Source organism: Schistocerca piceifrons, chromosome 2 (assembly GCF_021461385.2).
Source record: "Schistocerca piceifrons isolate TAMUIC-IGC-003096 chromosome 2, iqSchPice1.1, whole genome shotgun sequence".
Classification (NCBI taxonomy): domain Eukaryota; kingdom Metazoa; phylum Arthropoda; class Insecta; order Orthoptera; family Acrididae; genus Schistocerca; species Schistocerca piceifrons.
The window spans coordinates 342,712,597-342,733,411 of record NC_060139.1 but is presented as its reverse complement, the minus strand read 5'-3'; the positions used below and the strand labels follow the sequence as shown (position 1 = coordinate 342,733,411).

General features: G+C 41.3%; 1 protein-coding gene across 1 annotated transcript in view; it reads right to left on the bottom strand.

The window, feature by feature from the left end:
• LOC124776496 (nucleolar MIF4G domain-containing protein 1-like) overlaps positions 1–19,865 on the bottom strand; it is a 120,980-nt gene extending 101,115 nt beyond the window's left edge. Inside the window, exon 1 of the mRNA XM_047251514.1 lies at positions 19,287–19,865. Within this exon, the coding sequence (XP_047107470.1) occupies positions 19,287–19,722 (436 nt within the window). The 5' untranslated portion in view covers positions 19,723–19,865. The remainder of the gene's footprint in view (positions 1–19,286) is intronic.
• Positions 19,866–20,815: the final 950 nt, after the last annotated feature.

The following is a 20,815-nucleotide window of genomic DNA, read 5'->3' as shown; positions in this document are numbered from 1 at the left end:
AAATTATTAAAAAGACAGCATTACTTTTATTCATATAAGATACAAATCTACATTTTCTACTTTCAAATATTTCAATTATATCATATGTGTACATAAAATATAAATCAAGGATTAGCAATCTATCAAGATACCCAAATTCCTGGTACCACCCAGAACCTGGCAATACTGCTGCAAACCACTTTTCAGTACTACACAAAAGAGGGAGAGGCAGGGAAAGGAGTCTCTCTTGAACTGTCTTTCTCTTCTGGCCGTAGAAGGGCAGGTGTGGTTATTAGGGTGATCTGAGCCAATCACCACTGTGCTTGAGCTGAATGACACATTAAGAGTATTTCTGTTCATTTTGCTATCACTGTAAGCTGAAAAAAATTTCTGTAGTGATAACATACATGTTGGAAGCCATGCAGTTTTTGCCTTATGATAGTAGTACAAATTTCTACGGAATACGTTGTTCCAACTATGCCTTGGAAATTATTTCACAACTAAGGTGTTTCTAAGGAGTCCATATGCACCCTGATAAAATATAACTAATTATTTACTGTCCGTACATCCCTTTCTGTCAAACCTTCTCCATAAAGTCTAACATGCTGGACTTCTTTAGTCAAAAAATTTTTGAAGCCAATCACATTGGGGGGGGAAAAAAATTACAACTACAGTTTGGCATGTGGTTTTTCGACCTTAGAATATAATCTAGGCTCCTGCAGCCAATGAATATTGAGGATAGTAATTTTTAATACTGTTTATGTATTCTTTAAACCATTTTCTACAAAGAAGTAACCTCTGCAGCTCTCTATTCATACAAGACTATTCACTGAGTGAATTTTAAATATGTAAGGCGTTCACAGCATAGTCAATGTTAAATCTATAAATAAATCTGTCAGAGACTCTAGCCCTGTTCACTTTAACTAGTCTCAACAGATTTTTAAGACAAGGAGTGCTTATTTCAGGAACACATCTTCATGAGTGTATGGGCTTGTCAAACATTTTTTATGTGGTATTTTTTCTGTTGCTTTTCATTTCAACAGAAGACTGATCAGTGAGAGTTGACTGGAAGGTCTGAACCTGTTCACGGATTTTACATGGAACCTGAATATTCAGAGAGCTCTTTTCACTGTATCTGCCTATAGAAACAATTTTATGTACAGCCTATCTTTTGGATGCATGAGATACTTCTTTATAATATTCTTTTGATATAGACCAATTTCCAAACTTTTTGTCACTATAGGAGCCTTATAAAATTCCCTGTGCACATGCGCACGCCCACACATGCAGAGAGAGAGAGAGAGAGAGAGAGAGAGAGAGAGAGAGAGAGAGAGAGAGAGAGAGAGAGAGAGAGAGAGAGAGACTAGAAGTCTTAAGAAATGAACAATTTATTATGTCACTAACAACAGGGAAACATCAGCAAAACAAAACCTATAATGGTATCTCCAGGGGATTAAAGAGTTTTGTGTGGGATGTGTTCCTAAGTAATACCTAAAAATGTAGCAAAAATTTGAAAATATTAAACAAAAGTATGAAATTATAAAATTATAGGTTATCATTTGTAATGTAGCTGTATAAGGCAAAACATATAAAAAATTGTCATAACACAACTGTTTGTTTTGGCAACACATAACACACTATCACCTTCCAAACTAACCATCATCTCAGGATACTCTATAGATCAGTCTGGCACAATGCTGCTGTTGTCATTCTGCATAACTACAGTACCCTACACACATTTGAGCCTACTTACTGTATCCATCCATGATCTACCTCTACAATCCCCCCCCCCCCCCTCCACTTACCTCCATAACTACATCCTTGATGCCTCACGATATGTCCTATCAACTCGTCCTTCTTCTAGACAAGTGGTGCCATCATTTTTTTTTTTTTTTTTCAGTTTTATTCAGCATGTCTTCATTAATTACTCCACCTACCAATCTAATCTTCAACATTCTTCTGTAGCAACACACTTCAAAAGCTTCTATTCTCTTATTGTCTCAATTGTTCCTTCTCTAAATCCTCACACGAACGAAAAAATGGCTGACATCGAAATAAGTGTCCAAGGATAGAAAAGCAACTGAAATCACTCAACAGAGGAAAGTCCACTTGACCTGATGGGATACCAATTCGATTCCACACAGAGTATGCGAAAGAACTTGCCCCCCTTCTAACAGCCGTGTGCCGCAAGCCTCTAGAGGAACAGAAGGTTCCAAATGATTGGAAAAGAGCACAGGTAGTCCCAGTTTTCAAGAAGGGTCGTCAAGCAGATGTGCAAAACTATAGGCCTATATCTCTGACATCGATCTGTTGTAGAATTTTAGAACATGTTTTTTGCTCGCGTATCATGTCATTTCTGGAAACCCAGAATCAACATGGATTCCAGAAACTGTGGTCATGTGAGACCCAAATCGCTTTATTTGTTCATGAGACCTAGAAAATATTAGATACAGGCTCCCAGGTAGATGCCATTTTCCTTGACTTCCGGAAGACGTTCAATACAGTTCCGCACTGTCGCCTGATAAACAAAGTAAGAGCCTACGGAATATCAGACCAGCTGTGTGGCTGGATTGAAGAGTTTTTAGCAAACAGAACACAGCATGTTGTTCTCAATGGAGAGACGTCTACAGATGTTAAAGTAACCTCTGGTGTGCCACAGGGGAGTGTTATGGGACTATTGTTTTTCACAATATATATAAATGACCAAGTAGATAGTGTCGGAAGTTCCATGTGGCTTTTCACGAATGATGCTGTAGTATACAGAGAAGTTGCAGCGAAATGCAGGAAGATCTGCAGCGGATAGGCACTTGGTGCAGGGAGTGGCAACTGACCCTTAACACAGACAAATGTATTGTATTGCGAATACATAGAAAGAAGGATCCTTTATTGTATGATTATATGATAGCGGAACAAACACTGGTAGCAGTTACTTCTGTAAAATATCTGGGAGTATGCGTGCGGAACGATTTGAAGTGGAATGATCATATAAAATTAATTGTTGGTAAGGCAGGTGCCAGGTTGAGATTCATTGGAAGAATCCTTAGAAAATGTAGTCCATCAACAAAGAAGGTGGCTTACAAAACACTCGTTCGACCTATACTTGAGTATTGCTCATCAGTGTGGGATCCGTACCAGGTCGGGTTGACAGAGGAGATAGAGAAGATCCAAAGAAGAGCGGCGTGTATCGTCAGAGGGTTATTTGGTAAGTGTGATAGCATTACAGAGATGTTTAGCAAACTCAAGTGGCAGATTCTGCAAGTGAGGTGCTCTGCATTGCAGTGTAGCTTGCTGTCCAGGTTTCGAGAGGGTGCATTTCTGGATGAGGTATCAAATATATTGCTTCCCCCTACTTAGACCTGCCGAGGAGACCACAAATGTAAAAGTAGAGAGATTCGAGTGCGCACAGAGGCTTTCCGGCAGTCGTTCTTCCCGCGAACCATACGCGACTGGAACAGAAAAGGGAGGTAATGCCAGTGGCACGTAAAGTGCCCTCCGCCACACACCGTTGGGTGGCTTGTGGAGTATAAATGTAGATGTAGAATTGTTTATCATCCAGGTTTCACTCCTGTGCAAGGCTACAATTCACAAATACCTCCAGAAAAGACTTCCTAACACTTCAATTTCTATAATGTGTTAATAAGTTCCTTTTTTCGTTAAACTTTTCTTGCTATTGTCAATTTGCATTTTATATCCTCTTTACTTACTGCTTCCCAAATAACAAATCTCACCTAACACTTTGGTGTCTAATTTCCTAATCTATTTCCCTTGGCATTACTCCTTTCAAGACACTACTCATTCTGATTACTTGCTCTTCGAAGTACTTTCCAGCCTCTGGCAGAATTACAATGTCATTGGCAAACCTCAAAGTTTTTATTTCCTCTCCCTGAACTTTTATTTTCTTTCCAAATTTCTCCTTCAATTCCTTTAATGCTTGCTCAATGAACACACTGAAGAATATTGGGGATAGGTTGCAATCTTGTCTCACTCCCGCCTCAACTATTTCTTCCCTTTAAAGTTCTTCAATTCTTATGACTGCCATCTGGTTTCTGTACAAGTCATAAACCATTTTTCACTCCAAGTATTTTATCCCCACTACTTTCAGAATTTCAAAGAGTGTATTCAGACCAACATTGTCAAAAACTTCACTTAAAATTTATTCCAATGCCAAACATTGTGTTTTTTAATGTTAATATTAGCTTTCTTTTAACCTACAAATGCTATAAATATAGCTTTAACCTATCTTCTAACATAAGTTATTGGGTTAGTATTGCCTAATGTGTTCCTGTATTTCTCCAGAACCCATTTCTCCAAGGTTGCCTTCTAGCAGTTTTTCCATTCTTTGTTTGTTTGGGGGAGGGAACCAAACAGTGAGGTCATCAGTCCCATTGAATTAGGGGAAAATGGGAAAGGAAATCAGCCATGCCCTTTCAAAGTAAACACCCCAGCATTTGTCTAGAGTGATTTAGGGATACCATGGAAAATCTAAATCAGGATGGCTGGATGCAGGTTTGAACCATTTTCCTCCCAAATGTGTGAACCATTTTCCTCCCAAATGTGAGTCCGGTGTGCTAACTTTTCCATTCTTATATAAACAATTCACGTGTGTTTGTGGTTTACGGGCATTTAATGGTGAGATTGTCACCGTCCTTACAATAATTAGTAGGCTCAAATGGATTAAAATTTCTAAAATTTGACAGAATAAGTAAGTGTCAGTCTTCGACATTTACGCTCTCTTTCAACTTCACTTATGGACACCCAAACAAGAACACTAAAAAAACTGCATGAGATAGCCACCTTGACAAACTTCTCCCAAAAATTTTACAGGACAAGTCAGACATTTAAAAAAAAAGCTTAAAATACCACATTTATTAGACTGCCAATAAAAATAGATGGTGAATCTGCCAGTAAATTAACTGCTGCCCTCTCAACTGAATATAAAACAAATCTGACTAAACTGCGACACACTGGGATTCATACAGCACACACTGGAGGGTTCTCTTACTACAGCAAGAAGCCTTGCATCATATGGCTGAGTCCTACTGTGTACTATGAGGAGGGTACCCAAAAAAACCGGAATGACACTGCCATGGGCAGAGCTCGTGTAGTACACATTTCTGCCGCTGGGCAGGTATGGTGCAACCTATTCACAGTTCAGTGACGTCTGTGTTGTCATCTGCAGTGATTGTTTTTGCTAATGCTGTTTTGTTCTTGTTTCATGCTTTATGATGGCAAGTTTAAGTGAACAACATGCAGCTGTGAAATTTTGTTCTCTATTTGGGGCAAGATGTCAATTGATGACGTACATCAACTACCCGAATTGACGAAAATATTGAAAAAATTCAAGAGCTTGTGCACACAGATCATCGACAGACAACTGATCAAATGTCAGAGATGAGTGGGTTATCTTGGAGCTTGGATCAGCGAATTTTAACAGAAGATTTGGGAATGAAAAAGGTTGCTGCCAAGTTTGTTCCTCAGGTTCTGACTGACAACCAAAAGGAACATCAAGTTGAAACATGTCATACTTTGAAACAACAGCGTGAATCTGATCCAGATTTTCTGTCAAAGGTCATGATTGGTGATGAATCATGGTGCCATGGTTACGACACAGAAACAAAGCAACAGTCAAGCCAATGGAATAGGTCACTGTTACCCTGTCCAAAAAATATGTTGTCAAGTCAAATCAAACATCAAAACAATGCTGATTTGCTTTTTTGATGCCAAGGGCAGAGTTCATTTAGAGTTTGTTCCACCAGGTCAGCCCAGCAAACAAATTTTTTATTTGGAAGTTTTAAGAAGATTACGCAACAGTGTTTGTCAAAAAAGACTCAATTTGTGGAAGACAGGAGACTTGTTCTTCGACCATGACAACTCACATACACACACGCAGCCATCTTTGTCAAATTTTGTTTAAAAATGGTGTGGTTCTGCTGCCCCACACATCTTCCTCGCCTGACCTAGCTTCATGTGACTTTTTCTTATTTCCACACATGAAGAGGAGCATGAAAAGACATTGATTTGACAACACTGACAAAGTCAAAAAAAAAATGCAGGAGAAGCTGTGTCATTTCTTAAGTTGATTACAAGAAATGTTTCAAACACTGGAAGCACCAGTGGTACAAATGTATTAGTTGTAATGGAGAGTATTTTGAAGGAGATAAGGTTGCTTTATAAACAATTCGAAAATATATACCTTTTCAAAAATAATTCCCTTTTTTTTGGGTACCCCCTCATACATGAAGATGAAAGAGAAGTATCTCATCCCATCCGCAAGGCTGGAAACACATACGCCATGGCTGAGATAATGACTTTACTGGGCACAGATTATTGTGTGTCACTGCGAGCCATTCCTTTTTTCAAATACACGTGACTCTGTACCTCAACAGTGAGGTGATAGCACGTAAGACGATGACACACTGAACCATATGAGTACCGCAATACACCTTCTTGGCTGCTACATCTGCCATTTCATTTCCATTAATAGCCATACAATCTGGCACCCAGCAGAAAGTCACCTCTTTCCTCAGCCTTTGTACGTGGATAGGAAAGTCCTGAGTGTTCTGAAGTACTTTATCTGCTAGGTACAAGTGATGTAAAGAGTTAAAGGGATTCAGGGAGTCAAGACAGGTATGGTATTTAGCAGCCGCAATACATGTTAACTGCACTAGTGGCATCAAGATCACATACAATTCTGCAACAAACACAGCGAATTCTTGAGGCAACTGGAACTTGAGGACACCATCAAGGAAACCAATAGAGCAGACAATGGAGACCCCCCTGTTTAGACTCATCTGTGAATACAGCTATCTAGTTGTAGCAAAAGAAATGTACATGTAAATTATGCCCATATGCCCACTTGTACTGATCATCCACCATGTCACCCTCCACCAATGGCGTCATCTGATGATGTATGAAGGGGCTTGGAGTAAGCACACCGCTCTCCCAGCTTTTAAGTTTTCATGACATGAAGCTGCTACTATATGGTTAAGTAGCCCCACAACTGGCATCCCGAGGTTGAGTGGATTCCTCTCCAGTCCTCCCACCAAGGTGCAATCCCTGGGAATACCAGGAATCAAACCCAGGTCCTCTCCATGGTAGTCAGTCTCTCTGACCACTCAGCTAAGAAGGTGGACATATAGTTGTTCTACTCATTTAAAATATCATAAAATGTCATATTAAAAATAAAGGCATGTGTGCTATATCTCCGGTACTTATCTAAATGTAAAATTACCAATGATCAACAGGTAAGTATGTCCTGCTGAAGTGTATGCAACCAAAATCTTACAAAAGCCCTGTAAAACTGGAACAGACACACCCTGTCCACTTGCCAAGATCAGTGGCTAAGATAGTAAGAAAGGAACTTAAGTATTTGAAAACATTTATATGTGTACTAACAAACAAACTCCAGAAGCAAAAATCAGACAAGAAAGGAATGTGTAAAAACTACAGATTCGAGGCGTCCAACATAAAGCACAATTCACAACACAGCGTGCATACCACAAAACAGAATGCAGTTTTAAAACGAAAGCAATCTAAGGATGCAGCAATGAAAATGCAAACCATTGCTCCTGAGAGTCAGTTAAAGCGTAGGTGTTGTGACTCGCCGATCATTCAAAGTGCCGCCGTGCAACTACGCGCGTCCTCTACATGTGGCGCTGTCTGCCAGCCATGCAGCAGCTGCGCCACCTAAGCGGCCAGCCAGCCAGCGGCCGCTAGACTTGGACTCAGTGTTCATTCGAATGTTACCTTGTTCACATGTCTTGCTTTTTCAACTTGCTCAGTGACTTATATGTGTTGTGTTGTTCTGAAATATATGTGTTCAACTTGACGTTATAACAATTGGCGATGAGGTAGTGGATTTTTCCTTTTCATCGTTGACCCACAGGTTTCCATGGCTACTGTCAAGCAACTATTGCAAGGTCTCCTTGAACAGCAAACGCTTCTAACATCGGCGATTCGCGATTTCGTCACGGCATCAAATGCGGGGCGTTTCTCATCATTGTCTATACCTCCTTTTCCTCCTAACGACGAGATGGCGGAAGACTGGTCTGATTACGAAAAATGTCTTCGACAGCACTTCTTGGCATTTCAGGTCGCGGACGAACAAACATGTAAGTCTCTGATCCTTTCCTGGATTTCACCTCAAATGTATCGGTTGTTGTCGCAATTGGCTCCTTTGAAAGATCCTGCGTCTTTGTCCTTTGCTGAAATGTGCTCACTTCTGTCTGTCTATTTTCAAAAGCAAACGCATGTGGTAGCCTCTCATGTTGCCTTTTATCGTTGTCAAAAACAACCGCATCAATCCTATAGTGCTTGGGCTGCTGAACTTCACGGCCTCAGACGAAAGTGTCAATTTGTTACTGACGTTCACAAAGAATCCTATGCCGATTCCATGGTACGGGATGCTATGATCCGGTCAGCGCCCGACAAAGAAGTTCGGCAACGTGCCCTTCAATTGGCAAATCCGACTCTAGATGAAGTCCTATCCATCATGCAGTATTTTTAAATTTCTCACGCCGCTGGGGCGCAAATAGAGGCGTGGGGTGACATCGGGGAAATACAACCACTGTGCGCTGTTGACGACGCATGCGATGCGTCCCCGCCGGCCGATGTGGCCACAGTACGCTCCCATGCGCAGCCTCGGCCTAACCGTAAACAACCCTCTAAGAAACTGCAGCGAAACCCCCGGCAACTTCCTTCATGTCCGCGGTGTTTTAAAAAACATTCACGTGAGGATTGTCCCCAACGTTGGGCCGTGTGCCACAATTGCAAAAAGAAGGGTCATGTGTCTGCCATTTGCAAATCCGACCGCATACATGATGTTCATGACCGTGACGCTGATTCTGATTCTGTGTTGTCTGTCAATTGCTCTTCTTCCCTTTAAGGGAAGTTATTCCTCACTATCCAAATCCTTGGTCGGAATGTTCGCATGCAAGTGGATACCGATTCTGCTGCCACTATAATTAATTCTCCGACGTATCTTCAGTTGGGTTCTCCACTCCTATCACCTGTCACTTGGCAATTGCGGACGTACAATAAATAGAAGATTTCTCTCTTGGGACAATTTAAGGCAGAGGTATCTTACAAATCCATTGTTCCCACTGTTCCCATATTTGTGGTCAACCAGAGCAACGCAGAAAATCTTTTTGGTTTCGATGCCTTTCGCGTTTTTGGGTTCTCCATAGATGACTCTGTCAATATCGTCTCTGATGCTATTCCTTATGCTCAATTGGACTCCTTGTCGATGACCTTTTCGTCCCTTCTTTCTCCTGGGTTAGGCCGTGCAAACGACTTTGAAGCTCATATCACGCTCAAACCCACAGCTCGGCCTAAGTTTTTTCGAGCTCAGCCCATTCCTGTGGCCTTTCGTGATCGGGTAAAAAGGGAGCTGGATCGCCTCACTACTTCAGGGGTCTTGCTTCCTGTCACTTCCAGTGAGTGGTCCTCTCCTGTCGTTGTCGTTGCTAAGCCCAATGGTGATATTCGTCTCTGTGGCGATTTTAAAGCCACTGTAAATGCGCAATGCCTCATCGACACTTACCCTATGCCCCGACCTGAAGAATTGTTCACTAAACTTGCGGGAGGCCAATATTTTTCTAAAATTGACCTGTCAGAAGCTTATCATCAACTTCCTCTTGACGCTGCTTCCCGGCAGTTTCTAGTACTTAACACGCCTTTCGGCCTCTATCAATACCAACGATTGCCATTCGGGCTTGCCAGTGCCCCTGCTCTCTTTCAGCAATTCTTGGAACAATTATTGCTCCCTGTCCCTGGGTGTATCAATTACAAGGACGACATTGTTGTCACTGGCTCCACCACTGAAGAACATCTTCAAAATCTCCGCACACTTTTCCATGTCTTACAGACTGCTGGTCTTAAATGTAATCTTCAGAAATCACAATTTTTTTCAGGCATCTATCACGTACTTGGGGTTTCAACTCTCTCGGGATGGTATTCATTCACTTCAGTGAACTGTCGCTGCGATCGATGCCCTTCCTCACCCTACATCTGTTAACGAACTGCAGGCCTTCTTGGGGAAAATAGCATACTATCACAAGTTTTTACCGTCTGCTACATCAGTGGCTCAGCCGTTGCATCGCCTGTTGCATAAAAACGTGCCTTTTCACTGGTCCACGTCATGCGATGCGGCTTTCCAGAAATTGAAGACTCTGCTGAAACAGGCCCCGTGCCTGGCGACTTATCGACCTGGCCAACATCTTTTCTTGCCACGGACGCCTCTCAATACGGGGTCGGTGCAGTCCTTGTGCACCATTTTTCTGATGGCTCTGAACAACCCATTGCTTATGTCTCCAAAACACTCACAGATGCCCAACGAAGGTATTCTCAAATTGAAAAAGAAGCTTTGGCCATTATTTATGCTCTTCATAAATTTGGTGTTTTTCTCTATGGCTCAAAATTTCATCTTGTTACGGATAACAAACCACTTGTTTCCTTGTTTCATCCATCATCGTCACTTCCCGACAACGCTGCACATCGCCTCCAGCATTTGGCTCTTTACTTGTCTCGTTTCAATTATGAGATTCATTTCTGGCCAACGGCTCAACATGCAAATGCTGATGCACTGTCTCGCCTTCCCATGGGTCTTGATCTGGCATTCGATAGGGACGAACTTTTGTATTTCCACCTGGATGTTGCCGAGCAGCGGGTTGTGGACGGATTTCCCAACACCGGGGACCAGCTGGTGGCTGCTATGGGTTCTGATCCAACCCTCTCCGGGGTTTTACACTGTATTCAGAGGGGTTGGCCGGATTGTCCGTCCGCTAAGACCTCTGACCCGTTGCGGAACTACTACGCTTTGCGCTACCGCCTCACGGCTAGGGATGGTGTTATCCTCCTTTCCATCGACAATGCTTCGCCGCGTGTGGTGGTACCTGCATTTTTGCGTGCTTCAGTCTTGCGCCTCCTTCACCAAGGGCACTGAGGTGTGTCTTGCACAAAATCTCTGGCACGCCATCATGTGTACTGGCCTGGCATCGACTCTGAAATAGCACACATGGTCGCTGCCTGCGGCCCTTGTGCGTCACAGGCCGCTGCCCCGAAGTCCTCTTTGTCACCGTGGGCTTCGCCTGAGATGCCCTGGGAGCACATTCATGCTGACTTTGCGGGACCTTTTATAGGTACTTATTGGGTCCTCATAATTGACGCCTACTCTAACTTTCCTTTCGTTGTCCATTGCACGTCGCCTACCACCGCGGCAACCACAAGTGCTCTCGCCCGCATTTTTTCTTTGGAAGGCCTTCCCTCTACTCTTGTTACTGATAATGGTCCGCAATTTGCCTCTTCCGAATTTGCGGATTTTTATGTTTGTCACGGCATTATGCATGTCACAGCCCATCCGTTCCATCCACAATCAAACAGTGAGGCTGAACGACTGGTCCGCACATTTAAGGCTCAGATGCGGAAACTCCTGACTTCTTCTGCTGCTGATGATGCGCTTCACCAGTTTCTGGCTTCTTACCGTTTCACCCCCATGGGCGACCACAGCCCGGTTGAGGTTTTACATGGCCGACAGCCCCGCACGCTACTTCATCTTCTGCAGCCTTCCACCTCACGGCCGCAGGTGCCTTCGCTTGGCCGGTTCACTGCCGACGACCTTGTCTGGATACGGGGATATGGCAGGCGGCCAAATTGGAGTCCCAGCCGCATCTTAAGACACCGTGGCCGATGCCTGTATGAAATCCAGACGGACACGGGTGTTGCAGTGTGTCATTCGGACCAGCTTCGGCCTCGTGTGCCAGCAACGCCTGTTCCAAATGCCGCTACACCACCTTCGGCTCTACCTGACGCTCGGGATCTTGGCATCTCTCATTACTCACAACGCAGCCCTCTCACCGTCATCTCGGTGCCAGTACAAGAACGGACGCCGCCAGGAGACGTGCCCATGCAGGAACCGGATGACCATCATCTGTCGGAGCCAATCTACTCGCCTCCTTCTCCTACGGATGCCAACCCATTGCCCATGTCTCCTGTTATATCAACTGGACTTGCCGCAATGGGCAGATTGCTGCACCGAGCCCTAGCAGATTTGACCCCTACGTCTCCTGTCATCTTGACCCGTTATCATCTGGGACATACGGGAAGCCTCCTCCTCGAGACTTTACATCCAGTCAAACAATGCCTATGGACATTAGTAATATACAGACCGCCTCCATCAAGACCAGTGCAACAATTTCAAAGGGGGGAAAAGTGTTGTGACTCGCCGATCATTCAAAGTGCCGCCGCGCAACTACGCGCGTCCTCTACATGTGGCGCTGTCTGCTAGCCATGCAGCAGCCGCGCCACCTAAGCGGCCAGCCAGCCAGCGGCTGCTAGACTTGGACTCGGTGTTCATTCGAATGTTACCTTGTTCACATGTCTTGCTTTGTCAACTTGCTCAGTGACTTATATGTGTTGTGTCGTTCTGAAATATGTGTGTTCAACTTGACGTTATAACAGTAGGAGACCCACAATATTCATTGCCTCTGATAGCCATGTCAGAGACTGTGGAAGAAACATTTTAAATTTTGCTTCAAGTAAATATGACATCTACAGGAAGGTGATACCAGGTGCCTCCACTAGTGTAATATTACAAAAATGCAATGACCTGCCTAAGCTGACAAATGAAGATTTTGCAGTTATTCGGGCAGCAACTGATGATGTAGCAAAGAATGAAGCCAACTTGGCAATTTGTTCACTACAAAAAGCCTTGTCAGCATTACAAAATACAAATGTGATTGCAGTTGGAGTATCACACAGGCATGACCTGCCTGAATCATCTTGTGTAACCAAAAAATTCAATCCACAAACAAAACACTCAAAAAACAGTGAAGGGCTTCCACAACACTTGTTTTATTAATATTTGTAGTAACAAAGAGCTATCTGCAGCACATAAACAGCACCTAAATGCAACTGATAAAGAACTAAAGGCCACAAGGATTCATGAACAGGGACATGTACAAAACAGCAACAGAACTTAAATGGAGGGATGCTGTAGTCTCAGATAAATAATCGGTGAGAATGGTTACTGACACAACTCCTACACAAATAACAACAGATTCCACAAAAGTGAATAGTGTGTCTGTGGAAAGAATAATTCTTCAAGAAATAAACATACCCAAGAGATCAGTGCAAAAGTTAGAAGGAGCAGTAAATAATGTGACAGGAAAGTAGAAACCATATAAGAAGACAGACCTACTTGAAGAAAGAAGAATAGCAACTCGAGCTCAAGGAGTGAGAATACCAACAGGTGGAATACGGCATTCAATCCGAAGAAAGAAACCACTACCAAGAGACCAGGACTTTTAGTGGGATCAGCGGTGGTTTCACAGAAGGAAGCAGATAACAAAGTGAGAGGTTGGGTTGTTTGGGGGAGGAGACCAGACAGCGAGGTCATCGGTCTCATCGGATTAAGGCAGGACAGGGAAGGAAGTCAGTCGTGCCCTTTCAAAGGAACCATCCTGGCATTTGCCTGGAGTGATTTAGGGAAATCACGGAAAACCTAAATCAGGATGACTGGATGCAGGATTGAGCCATCATCCTATTGAATGCAAGCCCAGTATGCTAGCCACTGTGCCACCTCGGCTGGTAGTTAACAAAGAGAGTCAGCAAATGGATGAACAGGTATGTGACTATCATACTATAGATGATCACAGTGCACCAAGATTAAAGACATTAACTGAACTTACAACTTAAAATACAGAGTCAAATTGCTCTCAGAGGAATACAGACAGAGATAAACTACTTACTTTTCTACAAGTTAACATACGTTGTATTAGAAATAAGATTTCAGAATTAGAACATTTATATAACACTGAGCATGTAGATATTATATGTGTATCTGAGCACTGGTTAACCCAAGAACAAGTAAATATACCCCAAGTGTATGTTGTGGGATACATGATATGTAGAAAACAGAGAAAGAATGGTGGGGCTGGAATTTTTGTCAAAGAAGGAATAGAATTTTCCAGAATGATGTCCCTATAAACTCCACACAACTAGATGTGGAGTTTAGCTGTGTAAAATTAATGAATGACAATATAGTGGTAGGTATTCTATTTAGGTCACCAGATGGTGATGTAAATGTGTTTATTACACAATTTGAATTGATAGTGAAAAAGATATTGAAGAGTAAGACAAGAATTGCTATCTGTGGTGATTTCAGCACAGAAATGGCAAACACACAGAGGCAAGTCACTAAGACATTCTTGAATATGCTAAACTCATTAGACCTCTACTGTACAAATAACAGAACCACATACAAGTATGCCTACATAGACAATATTGTTGTGAATTTCCATAGAGAAGATTTTACAGTCAGACTTGCAGGAAGTGGACTTGCAGATCATGAGCCACCACTCCTTACACTCTACAAGAGGCAACCAGTTAAAATTGAAGAACCTCGAGTAGTAATAGTAAAAGGGCAAAAGTATGTTTATTGATAGATTAGGAAGTGCAAATTGGGAATTTATATATAATTGTCAATCTGAGAAAAGGGAAGCTGAAATTATCTTTGATAACTTCTTTAAAAAGCACACAGATATTCTTAGTCACCAGGAAAAAAAATTAGATATCCAAGTGAAATGAAAAAGAAAATACTGGACTGGTTTACAGAAGAGCTATCAGAAATCACAGGAAACCTGCATATGCTGTACCAGATGCATAAGCAAGCTTCTACACAAGGAGCAGAATAGAGCATGAACATCCATAGGTCATATCTGAAATCCAAAAAATTCTACAAAGCTAAACTACTTCGAGCAAAAAGTTGAGCAGTGGAAAACCAAGGCAGCATGGTAGATAATAAAATAAGGGAACACACCAAAATGCACAGAAACAAGTCTGCTTGAACCCGAAGAATTAAATCAGTACTTTTTAAATTCAGTTAAAGGAATAAGTAACAGTATTAAAGCAACAAATTCACCTGCAATGGACCTTGTTGGAACACCACTGCTTGTTAACCTGATATTTCAATGGAGGGCTGTCGCACCTGCTTATAGGCCTATTATAAAAGCTGTATTCAAATTTTCAGGTTCTAAAAGTATGGACTGTTGTTGGTTATCAAATAACATCATTAGAAAGACAATACACTCAATCGCCAAAACCATTAGCTTTTATTTTTAATAAATGTGTGGAATTTGGAGTTTTTCTGGATGCACTTAAGGTATCAAATGTTATCCCAGTTGTGTTTTTTAAAAAAAAAAAAAAAAAAGGGGGGGGGGGACATCTTCCCCATAGCTACAAACCAGTCTCCAGTGTTCCAACACTCTCAAAGATATTTGAGGCACTGATACACACACAAATAAGCAGCTTCTTTGAAAAATACAATATCCTATGTAAAAATGTCTGGTTTTTGCAAGGGGAGAAACACTACAGGGGCCATCTTGTAAATCACTGACCAAACCTTAACAGCTTTTGAAAACAATGACATGGTATCACTGGTATTATGTGACCTAAGCAAAGTTTTTGATTGCATTGAAGTACTACTGAGGAAACCGAGTTTTATGGGGTGAGAGGGATCTCTTTAGCTGTGATAAGTTCTTATTTAAGTAGCAGAAAACAATTTGCCTCAGTCAAAAATGTAAACTCCTACATAATGAAAACAGTGCAGGTGTACCACAAGGGTATATCCTTGGAGCCTTCTTCTTCATTTTAGCTATCAATTACTTTCTGGTGTACGCAGCCGGCAACTGTGTGATCCCTCTGAATGTCTCAATCACCTCTTTAAAAAAGAAAGCAAAAGAAAAAAAAGAAAAGACAAAAGAAATCCAGCTCCCAATTCCTTTATTTCTTACCTTCTTACAATTTCTGCAGTTTTTATTTGCATTTCATCACCAATAAATTATGGTCAGAATCCACATCTACCTCTGGAAATGTCTTATAGTTTAAAATCTGGTTTCAAACAATCTAACAATTATGTAATCAATCTGGACCTTAATTTGATTCCAGGTCTCTCCCATGTATACAATCTTCGGGTCGACCAAAGTGTCCGATCCCAACCGTCGGCTTTGACGGGTGACGTAAGACTGTTGTGGTGGGTGACGTCACGACGGCGCGGAATTTAGTTTGTGAGATTGGCGTGTTTGTAGGTGTCGTTTTGATGTGATCGGTGGTGTTCTATGGTGGTGTGTGTGTTAGGTGATGTTTTTGGTTTATTTTGCTTGTGTGGCATGTTTATAATGGTTCAAATGGCTCTGAGTACTATGGGACTTAACTTCTGAGGTCATCAGTCTCCTAGAACTTAGAACTACTTAAACCTAACTAACCTAAGGACAGCACACACATCCATGCCCGAGGCAGGATTCGAACCTGCGACCGTAGCGGTTGTGCGGTTCCAGACTGTAGCGCCTAGAACCGCTCAGCCACCCCAGCTAGCTGGCGTATTGTTGTGGTCGGTGGTTTTCTCTCTTGGTCTGTCTATGGGTAGCGTGTTACGTGGCGTATGGGGTTCATTTGCATGGTAGCACTGCACGTGTGTGGTATCGGTGGTGTCTGTGCTTTCAGCAGAATATTTTTCAGTGAGTTAACAATTTTGGTTTTGTTAAGTCGACGTTAATGTAGTTTTTTCTGTTCATCGTGTGTGAATTTTGGTAAATTGCTTTTTTTTATGTCTTTGGTACTTATGGATATGACTGACAACGTCAACAGTTTTCAGTTGTCGACGATAATGGGCACAGTGCGTTGTCTCTAATAAAATTTCTTCAACTATTCGGATTTTTGGATGAAGTTGTGGAGTGTTCAGTGTGTCGTGAAGAAATGAGGCTTACTAAAGTTCCGGCATCTTGGGCCGGGGGCGGCTATATGTGGAGATGTCGTAAGGGTAACAGGTCAAGGTAAGTGTTCGATTCCAATTTTGTTGGTTTGTTGTTTTTTGAGATATTGATGATTCTCGACGAGGCTATAGTTTTGGGTTTTATGATTTGGTATCGGTAGTTTCTGTTGTTCGATTCCAATGTGTGGTTGTGGCTGTGGGTGTTTTGGAATTGGGAGTTTCTGTTGAGCTATATAGGTCAAGGGAAGTGTCTGATTCCAGAGGATATTGTGATTAGTGGAATTTGGGGAGTATTTTGTTGTCGGTTCTTTCCGTCGTTTTGTGTGGTTTGGTATGGTGGTGTGTCTAAATTTGTTTATGTTTACTGTGTCCCCACCCAAAAACCCCCAAGTTCCCATGCTTGTCCCGTTAGTTTCAATAGGTTTTTTGTGGAACGTGTGTGTGTTGGTTTTTCAATGTATTTTCGTGTTTGTGGTCATTTTTGCGTAATGACGTCCTAAGCGCCATATTGGAGTCATAGTGTGCGGTCGTTTCTGCCATATTTGTGACGTCATGGGTCAAAGCAGGCGGGTGGAATCGGATGCTTCTGTATTTCCCAATCTTCTTACACTACTCTTCAATCAAGTATTAGCAATGATTAAATTGTGCTCTGTGCAAAATTTCACCAGGTACCTTCCTTTTCAGTCCTTTCCTCCATTAACACAGCTCCGACTATCTTTCCTTCACTTCCTTTTTCTACTACCAAAAAGGTCATCAATATAGCAACTTACAGCACTGCCACCAATATTACTAAGCTATGCAGATCTACTACAGAAATAGAATTCACAAAAGTGGCATTTGATGTTCTTAATGAAGATGAACATGTTACAGGCATATGTTTAGATCTTTCTAAGGTATTTTATACTGTTTACTATCAGATGCTACTAAATAAACAAGAAGATAAGAAATACGGAGGGGTAGCTAATGACAAGTTCCGATCAGACCCAGCAGACAGGATACACAGAGTAGAGATTACACATACCTTACATAAGTCTAAACACTTATCAGAACCAAAATACATTGCTACAGGAGTCCTTTGGTGCACATATTATGACCAATATTGTTCTTGAAGTGATTTTCCCTGTATTGTTAATCTTGGTGGGAAAAAAGTAACTTCGCTGATGACAGCAGAAAACAAGACAACTTTTCTCAGAGAATATAAATGAAACCCTCAAGAAAGTTTACAATTTGTCAGTAAGCAATAAAGTTAACATAAAGAAATCTCGTAGCATGTATTGCAATGTGAAGAGGAAAAATGATGCTGTTAAATTAAATGTAGATGACATCTCTATAAACTGGGTAACACACAAAAAATTTCTAGTAATGAATTTTTATTGACTGTAACTGGCATGACCTTGCAAAGATACTTGAAAACTGGATATCACCACCATGCCGGCAGTGTCTTTTAGTTAATACCATTCATATGTACACTCAATTCTTAGCTATGACATTCTGCCCTGGGGAACAAATGCAAAAAATATAATGCAGATTTCAAACTGCAGAAAAGGGCTACAATCAGAGTAATAACCATAGACACTAGTCAAGTTCATTCTATAGACCTGTACAAAGCACTGCACATTTTAACTGCCCTGTGTGAGTACTGTTACCTATCAGCTGTACACATTAAATGTAACATTGATAATTATTGCACAAACAGCACTTCCTGACCATGGAAGAAGATCTAAACTGAACTTAGGCTTACCAAGAAAGAATTAACATATTCTCCTCCTCCTGGGCTCAACATCTGTCATTATAGGGGGATGCTGACTGGACTTTTTCAGGTCAGCAAATGGGAAGCTGCAGTACTCAAAATGGTCCTGACAGCAGCTGGTAGTGTGTGTAGTGTTATGAAACAATGTGTATATGGCGAGAAACAAATGAACAGTACAGTACTACTGAACAGCTTATTTGCAAAACTGTATTGTATTGTACATTAGGTATAAACTTAATGAGGTAGAACTATTTTAAACATAATGGCCTTGTATTCTGGAGGCTCCAAACTGCATCCACGCATCCTGATTTGGGTTTTCCATGTATTCCATAAACTGTTTCATGCAAACTATAGGATTATTCCTACTTTAAGGGAATGGTCAACTATCTGTCCAATTCATGTCCTACTGAACTTGCAAGTATATAAATGACTCTATATGTGAAATAGTTTATTTTTGTTGCCGTTAAATTATAATACCATGAAATGTCAAATATCGCTGTAAAACAGATCTACAGAAGAATAAATCTACTAGTAGTATAATACGAGACATCTCAAAGTCTCCCGTCACCAATGGATCGCCATAAATCTAGTAAACAACAAGATCTTCATGAAGATATTTTCCAAACAAGCTACAAATTACACATACGAACAAAAACACCACGGGTAGTTTAGGGTGTCACATTGAGGGAACAATTCGACGTGATTAGTTGTATACTAGACACAAAATAACAAGAAAAACTCTCACAGAAAATTGCTTCACACTAGGTATGCCAGTAGCAAATAAAAGGATACAATCAAGGCCATCCGACGAGAACGATTTTGGAATACTCTTGGATTTCCGTTTATTCAGCTTCAGTTGTTTTTCCAGTTTCCTTATTATTTTATCTTCTTCCTTATTGGCTTCTAAGAGTTGCCTGTCCCTACTTTTCTTCATTTCTTGTTTTAACGCTTTCGTTCGCTGTTGCTCCTTCTGAAATCTCTTTTTGGCTCTGTCCCCTTCATTACTAGCGCTGCTCTCATTCGGTTTTTCCACTTGACGCACATCCTCAGGGGCTCGTACAAATAAGCCAGGGGTGCGCCTTTTGTTCGCAAAATACTCACGCTTTTTGATTTTGAGGCTCTTTCTCTGTTCTTTTCTCTTTTCTTTCCTGGAAAGAACAGTAGGTGCGTTCTTTTTCCCTTTCTGTGGGTGTTTTTTCCCTTTCAACCGGTGACCATGTTTATGCATTTTGGTACTTTCTTCCAACCCTCAAGAAAATAACAAAAATTGTTGAAGAAGCGCCGCATACACAAAACAGAATTTTATCAACAACATAACCTATATCACACACAACACATGCTGACGCTCAAAACAGCACTGTTTTGCGTTTACAATCAACCCAAAGAACTTTATATCTATACACTATACAGATAAGCAGCTATAGGATACGTCCACAGACACACTTTGCCCAATAGCAAGTTAAGAAAGGCTTTGAAAAATTATACATAGATATCTTCAACAAAAGTCGCGCCAGTCAACTTGCCTGTGTATAATTGCAACCTCTTGCATTGCACAGAAACGTGTGAAAACGCTCTGAAGCCTCCATACTAAGCTGATACGAAACGTACAGTTCGTGAATGTCTGATTTTAGGTTTCTCAGTTGCTGTGAGATCTGCTATTTTTGTTTTTAAACTTTTTCTATATATATCTAAAGATCGCTGGTCCACCTATAAAGGTGACTGTTCTGATTTACATGTTGAAATTAAAATATGGTGCCAGAGAAGCCATATAGACTACTAAAATGTAAAACGTTACATGTTAGTAACGAGCAGCTTGCCATCTATCACTGTTACTACTAATTAACTGATATTTTACAGGTTGCAGACAAGTGTTGTGTCCCAGAACTTTCAAGCAATTATAGTTCCAGTGTCGATAAAAGAGATATCACTGTTAGATACAGACACAGACGGTGAATGGTTGACAGCAATCCAAGGAAACACTGGTAATGTTCCAATAGATATGTGTTTAATATGCTGCTATACTCTTTCTTAGTATTTGAACATTTTAGTGTTTTGCATATGTACCACATCAAAAGCAAATACAGAACATATTGCTTGCATAAACTTTTCAGCAGAAAATAAGTCAAGTTTTTTTCATTTTATTAAGACTGTAGCAACCAAATGGCCTGGAGAAGGAAGACTATATAGTTTAAAAATGAATGAGATTCACATTAATCCAAAGGGTGATGTTGTAACTAGTGTTGCTGAGAATCCAATAAGAACTGAAGCTACAATGTCTTCTCTAGTGACATCTCCATTTGGCAACATGTGGGAAATTCTTT